General features: G+C 38.5%; 1 protein-coding gene across 2 annotated transcripts in view; it reads right to left on the bottom strand.

The window, feature by feature from the left end:
* The window catches only part of PATJ (PATJ crumbs cell polarity complex component), a 415,355-nt gene that overhangs the window by 58,264 nt on the left and 341,214 nt on the right, over positions 1-15,877 (bottom strand). For both annotated transcript variants that reach the window (XM_010591221.3, XM_010591223.3), the window contains exon 34: positions 13,992-14,125. In XM_010591221.3, coding sequence (XP_010589523.1) covers positions 13,992-14,125 — 134 coding nt within the window. The remainder of the gene's footprint in view (positions 1-13,991; positions 14,126-15,877) is intronic.

The following is a 15,877-nucleotide window of genomic DNA, read 5'->3' as shown; positions in this document are numbered from 1 at the left end:
ATTTTGGAAAATGATATGTTGCTTCCTTAGAAAGCTAGAAATAGAAATACCATATGATCCAGCAATCCCACTTCCAGGAATATATCCCAAAGAAATAAGAGTCATCACATGAATAGATATATGTACACCCATGTTCATTGCAGCATTGTTCACGATAACAAAAAGATGTCCATCAACAGATGAATGGATAAACAAACTGTGGTACATACCCACAATGGAGTATTAGGCAATGCTGAAGAACAATGATGAATCTGTGAAGCATCACATAACATGGATGCATCTGGAGGACATTATACTGAGTGAAATAAGTCAATCACAAAAGGACAAATATTGTATGAGACCACTACTGTAAAAACTTATGAAAAGGTTTACATACAAAAAGAAACAATCTTTGATGGTTATGACGGAGGGGAGGCATGGGGATGGAAAAACACTTAATAGACAATAGATATGCAGTAACTTTGGTGATGGGTAAGACAATGCACAATACTGGGGAAGCCAGCACAGCCTGTACAAGGCAGGCCCATGGTAGCTCCATAGATACATCCAAAACTCCCGAAGGGACCAAATTGCTGGGCTAGGGGCTGTGGGGACCATGGTCTCAGGGAACATTCAGCTCAATTGGCATAACAGAGTTTATAAAGAAAACGTTCTACATTCTACTTTGGTGAGTAGCGTCTAGGGTCTTAAAAGCCTGTGAGCAGCCATCTAGGATACTCCAATGGTCTCACCCCTTCCAGAGCAAGGAAGAATGAAGAAAACTAATGATACAAGGGGAAGATTAGTCCAAAGGACTAATGGATCACTTTATCACAGCCTCCACCAGACTGAGTCCAGTACAACTAGATGGTGCCCGGCTACCACCACTGAATGCTCTGACAGGGATCATAACAGAGGGTCCCGGACAGAGGTGGTGAAAAATGTAGAACAAAATTCTAACTCATAAAGAAAGGCCAAACTTACTGGCCTGACAGAGACTGGAGAAGCCCTGAGAGTATGGCCCCCAGATACCTTTTCGGCTCAGTAATGAGGCCACTCCTGAGGTTCACTCTTCAGCCAAAGATTGAACAGGCCAGTAGAGCAAAACAAGACTAAAGGGGCATACTTGCCTTGGGGCGGGGACTGGAAGGTAGGAGGGAACAGGAAAGCTGGTAAAAAGGAACCCAGGGTTGAGAAGGGAGAGCACTGACATGTCGTGGGCTTGTTAACCAATGTCATACAACAAAATGGGTACTAACTTTTTGATGTGAAACTAGTTTGTTCTGTAAACCTTCATCTAAAGTTCAATTAAAAAAAAAAATCTTACGTATTTTAGAGACATTCTATGTATCTGTATTTGAAAAGGGGGCAATGGTGGTTCAGTGGTAGAATTCTCGAATTCCATGCAGGAGACCCAGGTTTGATTCCCAGCCAATGCACCTCATGTGTAGCCACCAGCTGTCTGTCAATGGTGGCTTGTATGTTGCTAAGATGCTGAATAGGTTTCAGTGGAGCTTCCAGACCTAAGATGGACTAGGAAGGCCTGGTGATCTACTTCTGCAAATCGGCCAATGAAAACCCTAAAGATTGTAATATTATGATCTGCAACCAATCATGTGGATGGAGCAGGACAAGGCAGTGTTTTGTTTTGCTGTGCATGGGGTCACCATAAATCGAGGGCCAGTTTGACAGCAGCTAACAACAACAACATTTGAAAAGTACAAAAGGCTCCAAGTGCTTGATGGTCATACTCTCTTTTATCTGCTTTAAATGGCCTTCTACACCTCATTTGTTTTATGAAATTCTGTTAGGCCCAGCCAAGTGCCACCTTTTCTACAAAACCTTCTCTGACCCTCTCTCCTGATGAAGCCATAGCCAAGATACCTCACACTATTATAAAACTTACCACAATATCATGACTGCACGTATATGGATCTATGTTCTATGCCACCTCCCACCCTCATAGAACCCTTAAGGACAGGCACTGCTTCCAAGTCCCCTTCGTATTCTGGTGCCAAGTGCAGAGTAGGCACTCAATAAACATTTGATAAGTGATCATCGAGAAATTAGTTAGAAATAGAAAAGGGAATCAAAATGACCCAAAAGTGGAGATGGGTGGAGTTAGTATGTCATAATCTTACCCTAACTCAACCAAGCTTCTGATGATAAAGTGTTAGTGACACACAATCAAAATATCCATCGCAAATGGCTGTTAAATCCATCTGATTGATGGATTTCCAGAGGATTTCCATTAGCTTAGAGAGCAATTTAAAGGAGCCAAGTATGAGGAACTTAATTATCACTGAGCCCCACAAACATCCCAGACTCTTCCAGGGGAATTTAAACTGAATTGCTGGAAAACAATTTCACAATGTGCAATGGTGTATCCATGGACAGAGTCAAAGTCATCAGACACTTCAGCCCATCAATCACCATTTTCTTGACTGTTCAAGCTGCCGACAAGTAGATAAAGAAACTCACAAACACACCAATCATTTAGCAAAGGACAATTTTATGATTGTCTCAATAGGCCCATAACACTTGAAGAAGCCATGTGTTAGAAAAATTAAAGAAGGTCTCCTGTGGATTGAAGGATATAAATAATCACCCTTTTATGGGTGAACTATTTTAATACATTGAGATCTTATATTTTACATTTCTAGCTATTTAGTAGGTTATTTTAACAAACATTTTAGGACAAAACATTGATAAAGAATTACATGGTAGATATTACATATTATGAAGAACTTCGCTATACATGGCTTAATTTTACTGCCTGAAGGCATGTTTTACTTAATTTGGATCCCTCCAGAATTAAACTTGATCTTTGCCATACTCATAAAAGCTGCCTCACCACATTCTCCTCCCCGCAAAATCCTAGGGGACATTTTAATTACAAAAAAGTTTCACAATAGACTTCACATTTATTTGGAAAATATATTTACCAATGATCCAAAAAGAGCATTATGTCCTATTTCCCTGCTTTAAGGGAAAAGTTCATCCTAAAAAGAAAGACTCAAGAGGATCAAAAGAAATACTAAAGATATTGTACATAAAATGGGAATTTTATTTTTCACTGAAAGAAACCATGGTCAGATTTGCAGCCTTAGAGGGGTAATGCTACTTTTAAACACCATTTAATAGAGTTCTCCTCTATGGTTGTCTGTGGTCAAAAATCGTAAAACAGACATGTCTTCTGAACAGTACACCACTTTCTCACCAAGAAAGCCAAACCAATGGGGGGTAATAACACGGCAGGGGTAGAAAAATCTCAGGCCAACACTGTGCAAATGAAAACTATATTCAACTCTACACTGAAAAACACATGTTTAAGTATTAAATTACCGATTTGTGATGTCTATTTCAGTTACAGAGTTTAGAAAGAAAATTTTGGGTTAAAACTATTGAGGTATATTGCTCTTTGAACAAAGGTATAGGGCCCAAGCTGGAGTTTTATAAATTAAGGCCTGAGTATCTTAGAACATGATTCTTTTCTATCCCAAATTATTTGCGACCAAATTCTTTATAAACCATGCTTCCCTATTATATTGCAATTAGGAAGTGATTTGAACAAAAAAAAGGAAAATAGGGTATAGAAGAAAGGGCTCAGGATTGGGGCACAGAGGAGTTTAATTTTCTGACAGCTCTGCAGCTAACCAACTGGCTCACTTTGTACATGACAGTTAATATTATCAGTAAAGCCCAGAGCTGAACTACATGACTTCTAAAGTCATTCCAGCTCTAAAATTCTGGCCTCTATTAGCCGAAATACCATGCAAAGTGAAAATGAGAAAGTCATTGTTTCATAACTTGCTTAGGTCCTGCCCTGGACATAAGACCTCCTCCTAAATAGCACGCCAGAAGAATCCTAACTCCCACAGGCTGAGAGGTATCAGAAATAATTATGGGCTGGGGCGGGGGGTAAGGGGAGAGAGGCTGTGGGTGTCACTCTGTATTAGTCACCTTTTGCTGCAAAATAAATGGCTGTAAAGCTTGGTAGCTTAAAATAATGACAAACCATTTATTTGTTCATAATTCTATGGGCTGGAAATATGGGTTGGGCTGAGCCAAGCAGTTATTCTGCTTTCACATGCTTTTGCAGTTGAATAAAACAAAACTGGGAAGCCTAATGTGGGAGGTGATAAAGGTAGAAATGCAGACAAATGCTGGTGGCACAGTGGTTAAAGCACTGGACTGCTAACCAAAAGGTTGGTGGTTTGAAACCACCCGTGGCTCTGAGGGAGAAAGATGTGGCAGTCCGCTTCCTTAGAGATTTACAGCCTTGGAAATCCTATGTGGTTGCTACCGGTCGGAATCGACACGATGGCGGCAAGTTTTTGTTTTTTTGAGGGGGAGGTTGGCTTTTATAATAGAGATGGCAGGACTCGTGATGACAAATGGAGCTAGCTCTCCATTGTCCTTCCCATAGTGGGCCAGTGGACTGATTAACCCCAAAATGGGAAACTTAAAAGATGTGTTTTTCCTATGCTGTGACATGTGTTGTTATGCTTATATCGTAATACATTTTGTAGATCTATAATATTCAAGCCAATTATGAAGGTAAAATACAAAGATGATTCAAGATAAGCTGCAAAGTTGCCAACCTTCGCCACCTCCAGACTTCTCCCTTCTTTTGAAGTAAGGAGTATTTGGCATTACCACATTGGTTCGTGAGAAACAAAAGATTAAGAGGCTAATTATTTCAATATCTCATAAGAGTATGCAGAACCTGAGGCAGAATGTAGTCAGTAAATACTGTATTTCCTTTATGCTAAGATGAATTTTTTCTCACTTTATTTTAACAATTTTATAGTTTGAATGAGTACCATAGTCAAGGGTACATTTAATGTACTGCTTTCCCACCATCTATCACAATAAAAGATTATTGCTCCAGAAGAAATACAGTATTTGTCAAACTGGGATAGTTTTGCTTGCCAACTTCATTGGTTCAATAGATAATTGTTTCTGTTCAGAACACCTGAAGAGCTACAGCTGTACAAGGGAGGTCGGCAAATGTCAATGGAATTTATCATACTGGAAATCATAGTTTCTAAAAACTGAATATTTTATTCTGCTCACTAATAAATTAGAATTCACTACATAGACTTTCTAAGAATCTCAGAATATAGGCAGACTTCAGTCAATCCTCACAAAACTCTGCAGCAAAAGGAACAAAGAAATAGTCTTTATATCCTAATCTCAATTTATTCATCTATGCTAATATGCTTGGGATAGAGTAAGAAGATGTGTACCTATAAAAACTCTAAAAAAGGAAGAAAATGGATCATGATGTTCAGTATCTGTTATTTTTAAACAGTAAAATATTCTCAGGTAATAAACTATGTTGTTTAGTTGCCATTGAGTTGGCTCTGGCTCTTGGAGATCCTATGCCCAACAGATGAAACACTGTCCAGTTCTGTGCCATCTTCGTGATGGTTGTTGCTGCCACCGTGTATTCTGAGTGCCTTCCAACCTGGGGAGCTCATCGTCTAGCACCGTTTCAGGCAATATTCTGTTGTGACCCATAGGATTTTCACTGGCTAATTTTTGGAAGTAGATCACCAGGCCTTTCTTCCTGCTCTGTTTTAGTATGGAAGTTCTGCTGAGACTTGTCCACCATGCATGACCCTGCTGGTATTTGAAATACTGGTGGCACAGCTTCCAGCATCATAGCAACATGAAAGTCACCACAGTATGACAAACTGACAGATTACAGAATATTTTATATTTGAAAAAAAAAAAAAAGCATAAATGAGTGTTAAATCAGCAATCAATACAGTGAGTCTTTTAACATAAAAATACGGATTAATGATTACATAGTAAGAAATAATATCTACCAATCAATCTCTCTGTTTCTTTGCCTGTCTCTGTGGGTTTTAATGTAATGTTTTATGTAGGTAATCCTAAAACTCAAACTCAGTGATTACACATTCTTGCACACTATTTACAGGTACCTAAAATGTGAAATGAAAACCACAGTAATAAAGCCTTTTTTTTTTAAATGTGAAATGAAAACCATAGTAATAAAGCAGCTACTATCACTTTTTTTTTTTTATCACATAAGGATTGCTGTGAATATATAGACACTGAAAAGCCTTTTCTTCTCAAGCTCAAAGAAGAAACTGTTTTATATTTACTTAAAATGGAGTTCCCTTGCCAAGTCTGATTTAAAGAAAAGTTAATATTCATCAATATGAATATAATTTTTCATACTGAAATATATATTTATTTTAAGGAAATGGGATAATATTTGCATTGTATTTTATAAGTCCCTATAGTTCCATCTGGTCCTTATTAAATTTAATCAGCTTGCATAATATTTTTGCTTACAGTCATATACTTTAAGATCAGAAATGCCCAAACCTGGAAACTCAGAGGTACTATTCGTTAACATTCTTTCAGTGTGATTCATAGACTTTTTGCAAACTCTGCTTTGATTTTAAAATAAAACTAAGGTAATAAGATGTTTTGTGTAAAAATATATGACTTAAGCAATAACGATAAAAGGAGCTTGGCTTTGGGGGATTACATGCCAAAGCAAACCAAACTCCTCATGAAATAGACTGGGCAAAGTTCATTTGAAGGGGACTAGCAAAATAAAACACTTAATCAAATGTAAATAGCTTTCTATTCTGCTTACTTAAAAAAAAAAAAAAATCCAGTGGGTTAAATTGCTAGAATCCAACGTTTAAGTTGTGAAAAGCAGTAATCGCTAACCAATAGCATGCAACATGGAGAGGGGTTAAATGGGGTCACTTCAGGAGCTGTTATGTAGTGCAGCTAAAGGACAGGTATTCTTCACTTCAGTTTCTAGATGGATGAATTCCACCACGCAGTATTCCCAATGGGAGAGTCCTTCTACCTTAGCAACTCTTGCTAATATAACTGCCATATTCTCTACTAACTTCAAGTCGATTCCAACTCATAGCAACCCTATGGGATAGAGTAGAACTGCTCCATAGGGTTTCCAAGGCTGTAATTCTTTAGAGAAGCAGGCTGCCACATCTTTCTCCCACAGAGCTGCTGCTGGGTTTGAACTGCCAACCTTTCAGTTAATAGCCCAGCACATAAGCACTGCACCACCAGGTCTCCTTAACTGCCTTATTAAACTTCTCTTTAATAAGAATGAATTAAATTGGTACTGAATCCGGTGGTGAAAAAAATGCAGATTTGAAACTTGGTGAGAAATGACAAGATTCCGAATCTGACATTCCCAGGCTTTTTTTTTTTTTTTTAGCTATTAAAAATACCTAAATTTTACAATCTACCCTGGATCTCCATGGACCTCATTTACAATAGGATCAACCAAGAATATAAAGACAAAACCAGTGTTCTAGCCTAATTATGTTCCCCCTGCAAAAAGACAAGTTTATCTCCAGGCCCAGAAGAGCAATACAAGTATAGCAACTTGGGCTTATACTTATAAACTTCCTTTCCCAAAGGTGATAACAACTACTAGCCTCCATAAAACAAATAAACACGACAATAATTAGGCCTTATCTCTAACAACAACAAAAAAGACCAAAAAACTTAAGTCTTTGGAATTTTAAGAAACTTGAGAGACGAGAATGTATTAAGAGTGAGCACGTGAACTTTCTTAAAACAATGATCATTTTGAAAAAAGAGTTGTACATTTTCCTCCCTGATAAAAAAAAAAAAGCCTAGTGATAATAATATCCTTGTAGAGTGGCTACCCGGCCTTTGCCTAAACTTCTCTTGTGGTGGGATTACACATTATCCCCAAACAGTTCATTCTGTTCAGCTGATGTTTAGAGAGTTCTTGGTTATACTGCTGTGAAATCTGTCTTTCAGTTGAGTCCTGTGGGAGTACCTGAATGATTCCCACCCTTCGTCCACAAAAAAGAGAACCCTAGATGCTACAGAAAGTCATCATGCTCCCTTCTAGTCTTGCCTTTCCAGTTTGTTCAATTATTCTTGAAATGAGGTGGTTTCAACTGTATTCTTGTCAACCATATATTCATGACCATAAGCGAACAGGATACTCTGGCAACAATTAAAAGTGATCACAGAAGCACTTGTACAGAGCTAACAGCATGTATGAAAGCCTCGGATCAGGTGGAGATGAGACTCCATTAATGAAAGTAAGTGAAGCCAGTACAGCTGGAGAAGTGCAATGAAGGGAGCATATTTTTAAGTGACTAAATATGTGCAAGGCACTATTATGGGGTACTAAAGATACAAAATAACAGATCTGTTCTCAAGGAGCTCAGGATCTGGTGGGTAAGATGGAAAAATCCCTTTTACAGATGAAGACTGATGACACAGTAGCAACACTAGAAAAAGGGCCCAAATGGTGTGGCTGTGGAGTCAGATGGCCTGTTTAAACCTCAGCTGGACCAACTGTTAGTATTATGTCCTTAGAAAAGCAGATCAACTTATCTGTGTCTCAGTTTTCTCATCTGTAAAATACTACCACATCTCCTACAGGCTTGTGCGGATTAAATGAGATGATACATACTAATTACATATTAAGAATAGTGCCTGAGTTATGTTCTACATTTCAGTTCAGTGAGTAGTGTCTGTCTGGGGTCTTAAAAGCTTGTGAGTGGCCATCTAAGATACAACTATTGTTCTTTATTTGTCCAAAGCAAAAGAGAAACGAGGAAACCAAAGACTCAAAGAAAAAACTAGTCTATAGAACTAATAGTTCACAGAAACCGCAGCCTCATCTACCTGAGACCAGAAGAACTAGATGGTGCCTGGCTACCACTGTCAACCATTCTAATCAGGGCCACAATAGATGGACCTTGATAGAATGGGAGAAAAATGTGGAACATAACCTCAAATTCCTTAAAAAAAAAAAAAAAAATGAATCAAACCTACTGGAGTGGTTGAGACTAGAGTACTCCCCAAGACTACTGCCCTGAGGTACTCTTCAAGGCTTGAACTAAAACTAACCCCTGAGGTCACCTTGTAGCTAAATAATAAATTGGCTCAAAAAATACTAAATATCACCCTTAAGTACTGTGCTACTTTTAAAACATCACCTATATGAGACCAATTACTTTAAAACAAAGATGATATTGTAAGGGGGCAGGGAAACTAGATGAATAGAAACAGAACAACCAGAACAGATGACAACATTCATGCATTGTAAAGAATGTAACCAATGTCACTGAACTACTTGTACAGAAACTGTTGAATGGGAACCTAAACTGCTATGTAAACCTTCACCAAAAACACAATAAAATATTATTTTAAAAAATTAAATTTTGTGCAGCAATTAATATCACAAAAGAGTCTTTAATTTGCATGTGAAAATGTCCACAGTGTATTTTTAAATGAACAAATAAATTAGTACTTACGAGCAAAAAAAAAACCCAGGATAAACTCGATTTTGTATCCTCAGCACTAAGTAAAAGGCAGCCTTTGAGCAAAGAAATGCAACCTGTCACAGAAGAGTCACATTTACCAAAGGGAGCCCTAGAGGAGATCATCATAAGATTAAAACAACAGATGCAGAAGTGTGTCCTTTAGGATTGGGTCCAGGTGTGGTTATAAACATTCCCAAGACACTCACACTCATCATTATCTTGGTATTTTAAAAGGTCTGTTTAGACGACCTGCTGCGAATACAATGGGATGCTAAGTGAGACTTCCCACTGTAATCTCAGAAACCATCTGTCTTGACTGGAGAGAAACTATTTATAGCAGAAAGGACTGATGTGGTGTCAAGACCAGGTCCCAGAGGCTTAACTCCTCTAAAAAAGGAGTGAAAATATCTATTGGACACACAACAAAGGGTACATGGAAACTCTAATTGGGAAAGTTGAAGCAGATGTTTAAGAAGGGTCACCAGGGCTCAGAATGTATTTTTCTCCACCAGAGCTCAAGTAAGATGCACCACCTAATCCAATGTGCAGAGCAAGTGCAGAGGTCCTTTTGATAGTGGGTCTTGATACTTTCCACCATTTCCTTTAATATGCTCTCAACTTTGTTTGCTAACTTCCTGCTGGCTGGATGCAGACCCAAGACCTGACTGGATAATGTGGCCTAGCATGTCAATTACACTGCATGTTCCAAGCCAAAATTTGGAGGAAAAAACCCAGGAAGATCTTCATTGTGGTAAGCAAGGGCTTTATTTGTTAAGGCACTTTCCGCCCCCTGCTGTTCAGCCTCACTCCGAAGACTTGTGAGTCTAACGTATGGCTTTTGATGAGGTACCTGAGGTTAGAAAATGAAAGCTGTGTCCCATCTCTCATTTTTAAGTGGTGCTTATCCTTCCAAGGACAATGGAATTTACGGTCTCCAAAGGCAGAACTATATATTATGACCCTCTCAAGGTGCTCTTAAAGAATTTTTTTGGAATGCCTCGTGGCAGCAGGAGAAGCAGAGAACAATGCTTATTAGCAACAGGCTCCACATCCAGTGTGCAGGGCACAGGGTGCAGGAGTGAGCAGCACAGTGGAAGCCCTCAAGCTCACAGTCAGCAGCATAAGCAAATGGAATAGCCAAGACTGAAGGGCAGCATGGGTGTATCTTGCTCAGGTATTCTAATCAACAAAGCAAAATCATTAACAACAACAAGAAAAACCAGCTAACAAACAAACTCCTTCATCTCTGTCAGGCATGCTGATTAAAACCCTTCTGCCTTCCTATGGGACATTTGTTCTGTCTTGGTTTATTTTAAGCAATGCAACCAACCCAAACCAAACCTACTGTCATCAAGTTGATTCCAACTCACAGTGACCCTGTAGGACAGAGTAGAGCTGCCCCATAGGGTTTCCAAGGCTGTAAATCTTTATGGAAGCAGACTGCCACATCTTTCTTCTGTGGAGCAGCTGGTGAGCTTGAACTGCTGATCTTTTGGTTAGTAGCAGAGCACTTTACCACTGTGCCACCAGGGCTCTTAAGCAATGCAAAGAGACCTATATTTACAAGGCACCACCCGACTGTACTGTGGTGGCTTGTGTGTTGCTATGATGCTAGAAGATATGACACCGGTATTTCAGATGCCAGCAGGGTCACCCACAGGGGACAGGTTTCAGTAGAGCTTCAGTACTAAAACAGATTAGGAAGAAAGGCCTACTTCCAATATTGTCCAACTTGCTTGCTTTGGACAGGTCATCAACAGGGATCAATCACTAGAGGAAGATGTCATATTTGGTGAAGTAGAGGGCCAACAAAGGTATGAAAGACCCTCAGTGAGATGGACTTGCACAATAGCCACAACAATGGACTTGAACATGTGGGCAATTATGAGGATGAGGAAAGACCAGGCAACATTTCATTCTGCTGTACTTAAGGTTGTCATGAGTCAGAGTCAACTTGATAGCAGCTAACAACAACAACAACAAATTTATAAAAAAATAAATCAGAGCATTACTTTTTCCATGTGAAAGAATTCACTACAGCATTTTCTTAAAAAGTAATTTCCCAGGCTCACTTAAAAGATACCTTTATTTATAAAAGTTTAATTTATTTAATATTCGAGAACACCTTTTGGGGTAAATGAGGAAACAGACCTTGGAAGGGAGACATACCCAACATTCACAGTCAATCGTAGTTTCTGAATACAACCTCAGTGACCTTTGCAGGACAATGATATGTATATAACTTTCTAGTGTTTATAAAGCCTCTGATCCTCACCACAACCCAGTGAGTCAGTATTAAAGTCTATTTTGCACATGTAGAAATTAAGGCTTGGAGAAAACACATGTCATGTGCAATTGCTTACTATGTTCTAGGCCCAAAGCTCACACTGTACCCAGGTCATCTCTTTGATCCTCCTAATAACACTATAAGGTATTACTATTCCCATGGATAGATCAAGAAATAGGCTCTGAGAGGTTAAGGAACTTGCCCCAGCTAATAGATGGTAGAGATGAAATATCACTGAGAGCTGAAAGAGAGGATTGGTTAAACATGAGCTCTGAGGTCAGCCCAGGAGATATCAAGGAGGCTAAAGAAGCCAAGAAAAGACTTTCTTGGTGAAGAGGGGACTTGGAGGGGTACAGAATCTTGACTGAGGTGGGGGTGGGGAGGGGACAGGAAGAGAGGAATTTGAGGAGAGGAGCAGAGTGCAGAGGCTGGAATACATTCTGGGGTTTCCGGGAACAGTGGTCTGGTTTGGATCTGTGTTGGTGTGTGTTACCTTCTACATATAGTAGGAGCTAGCAAGATGGCTGGCAGGCTGGTCAAAGTGTTTCTATGAGCCTCTGAAAGGCCAGATAATATAGAACAACAAACAACCCATTGCTGTCAAGTCGATTCTGACTCATAGTGACCCCATAGAAGGCATTAGTAAAAACACTACATAAAAAATAAAGCTTAGACCAAATCACTTGACGGAAACCCTGTAATGAAGAATTTGCTCAGTGACAAAAGCTGAATAGATAGCATCCGAAGCCGGACAACGAGAAATGTAGGAAAGTTCTGGGGTATTAAGGAGATAAAAACCCAAGAGCGGGGCTAACAGCCAAAACTGGTTGCTGAGTCCAGTTAACTCCAGATGTTCCCAGTTCCATCTAAGCTGATAAAAACATCATAGTGTACGTAGAAAGCCACACACAGCGGTCCCAGCAAAGGGAAAATAATTTAGGAAATAAATTATTCAGAATTCCAGAGAAAAGCTTTAACCATACTTTAATCAAATTGAAGCAGATAAAATTCTTCAATAAATATACACCAGGCTCCGAGCATATTTAGGTTCAGGTGGTCCACTAGTAAGGCAAACACGTGAGTTCTCTAGATTAGGCAGGATGCTAGGAGGGAGAAGGGCCATGACCAGGAAACACATAAAAGGCATTAAGACCCAGGTTTCTGTAGCATACACTGTTCTTGTACTTTAGGGGACTGTTTATTATAGAAAAATAGAATCGAATCTGCCCACCCCACAACAGTTCTAAGACGGAAACATTATATACCTGCCAAAACTAGGGAAAAAAAAAAAAACTTCTATTTTATCTGTAAGTCTGGTATATGCAATTTACTGCCTTACTAAATAAAATGGGCAAAAGAAATATCAAAATATTCATTTAAAAACATATTTATTAAGAAGGGTATATCTGGAGAGAGGCACTGGTAGGGGGAAAATGGGGTTAGGGCATAGGAGTAAAAAGGACATTTTTTATTTTATACTTTTGTGAATCAGTTTAAGGAGCGCTGGTGGCACAGTGGTTAAGAGGTTGGCTGCTAACTGAAAAGTCAGAGATTCACACCTGCCAGCTGCTCTGTGGGAGAAAGATGTAGCAGTCTGCTTCTGTAAGGATTACAGCTGTGGAAACCCTGTGGGGCAGTTCTACTCTATCCTATAGGGTCATTCTGAGTTGGAATCAACTCGACAGCCAAGGGTTTGGTTTTTGGTTTGGTTTCAGTTTAATTTTGTATAATGTGTAAGTATTACCTATTCAAACATACATAAAACAGTTAGGGACTTGATTATTTTGAGTAAGTCAAAACCCAGCAAAAGTTCTACATTTTACTGGCACCACTGACTAGTGATAAACAAAAGGTACTTATACCGTAATGAAAGTTCATTCGTCCAAGCAAAAACTAACATTGTAGACTACTTAAAAAAAAAGAGTACATACGAACACGGTAAAAATAAAACAAAAGCCTAAACTGTTGGGCTGGAAAAATTAATGCATGCTTTTATCTAGCATTTCATTCAATAATAATGAATGTGGTGATAATAACAACAGATGATAATTATTGAACATTTAGTATGTACCAGGCACTGTTTTAAATCCTGTTGTAAGATATCTAAATGCTGCTATTATGTTGTTGGTCCAAAAAAGCACTTATTAAAAACAAAATGAAACAAACAAAAAAAAACCTAAAAAAACCCACAAATATCCTACATGGAGGAAATTCTGGTGAAAATTAAACATCTGGGATAAATACTTGAAAGCTGGCTGGAATATGGATGCACACATATTTATCATTATGTTTTTTACTATGAAAAAGCCAAGTGTTCTATAGATGCGACACAGGGCCATAACGAGGCTCAACAACTGATTCAGTGGATATATTCATTTCTAGAGCCTTACCAGGGGTGTGTCTTTTCCTCCCACGATGCTGAGACCAAGGCCCGAGCGTCCCTTGGATATTTCTATAATCATTTCCTGGCCAGGGACAATGGGGCACGTTGCAGGGTCCACTGACAGAAGATCCTGGCAATCACCTGGAAAAGGAATAAACATAAAATGACTGGCAAAGATGCATGTCGAGGACATGCAGCTCAGCTTGCACACTTCATTATAGGGGAGGGTTTCCAGGTATTACCATTTCACTCTTTTTCTGCCAAGCACCATGATGGCAAAAGCTGGGTCATGACTGCCCTGTCACCAGGGATGAAACATGACATTCCTAAAAAATTTGATATTAAAACAGTAACTATCCCCTAACCTCCCACCCCAAACTTCTATAAATTTTAAACTTAGAACTTTTTAAATCTCAAAATACACCATGAAAATTGGCATGGGAAAATTTAAGATAATTAAATTATTTGGTATATACAGGTATATGATATAATGAGAATAAAAATTGGTATAACAACAGATTCTGAGTTATAAAATACTAATTAAGAAATGTTTAAATACTTTCAATTACAACACATCATATACATTGAGATGTATAAAGGATTTAATCAATAAAGTAAAATATACCAAAATAACTATCACCTAAAAATTATCCACAAATGTATTTTATACATAGTAAAAAATAATATAAACAGAACCCTCAAGAATTAATTGCTGTGTCCATAAGTGAAAAACTTGTTAAAAGAGTTACTATTATTTTATAAAGGTTTCTTTTTCTAGTCATTGTTTTAGACTGGGTTTTTCAAAATTATTAGAGAAAAAAATGCTTACTGACTAAGAAAAGATGATTAATAACACCCATTTACCCAGCATAAATTTCTGTTGTTGCTGGGTACTGTCGAGTTGACTCCGACTCATAGCCAAGCCATATGACAGAGCAGAACTGCCCCAGAGGGTTTTCTTGGCTGTAATCTTTACAGAAGCAGATCACCAGGTCTTTCTCCTTCGGAGCCGTTTGCTGGGTTTGAACTACCAACCTTTTAGTTAGCAGCAGAGCACTTAACAGCTGCATAAATCCTACATATGTGCATTTTCCTGATGACTGAAACCAACCCACTGGAAAACCAAAACGTTGAAGATGTTAAGCAATTTCAAGGAAATCTTGTACACAGAATAGCTTTCAGAGATAATAAGGCTGATTATCATGAATATTGATTTTTATATTGTGACATAATTCAGTAAAGGGCTAATAATTGAAGGTTCCGGCTGCTGGTCAGCTGCAGCGGATGCACAGGGCCATGATCAGATTTCACAATGCTCCTTAAACCTGTGTAAAAGCAGCCGTCAGAAGACTATGAAACCATGGGCTGAGAATGGTTCTTGTATTTTAAAAAGGTTAGAAAAACAAGACAAACAAAACTAAGAATAATATTTTGTGACATGTAAAAATTATACAAAAATTCAAATTTCAGTGTCCATAAATAAAACTGTACAGGAACACAGACATACTCATTCATCTATGTCTAGTCTACGGCTGCTTCCACAGAACTGGACACAGACTATATGGGCTGCAATCCTGAAATATTTATTATCTTGTTTGCCAGTAAAAGGAAATAGGCTCTAGAAACCCTGTGAGGGGTTCTGTTCTGACTAAGCAATAATCATGAACGTTATGACAAAAACATACAGGTTTTGGAGTGTTGAGAGTGTGGATTTGGGTCCTCATTAGAAAATTAATAGGTGGGTGAAACTGGGACTTATTCCTCATTGAAAAAATGCATGTAACCACTATTCACTAGGCTGTTAGAAGGATTAAACAAACAATGTGTATGATGTGCCCAGCCCAGCGTCTGGCATACTATAGTCTTTCACGGAATTTAGGTATTTGTTTTATT

The sequence above is a fragment of the Loxodonta africana genome, chromosome 3, assembly GCF_030014295.1.
Source record: "Loxodonta africana isolate mLoxAfr1 chromosome 3, mLoxAfr1.hap2, whole genome shotgun sequence".
In the NCBI taxonomy this organism is placed as follows: domain Eukaryota; kingdom Metazoa; phylum Chordata; class Mammalia; order Proboscidea; family Elephantidae; genus Loxodonta; species Loxodonta africana.
The sequence above is the reverse complement of the archived record's forward strand: the minus strand, read 5'-3'. Positions and strand labels throughout refer to the sequence as shown.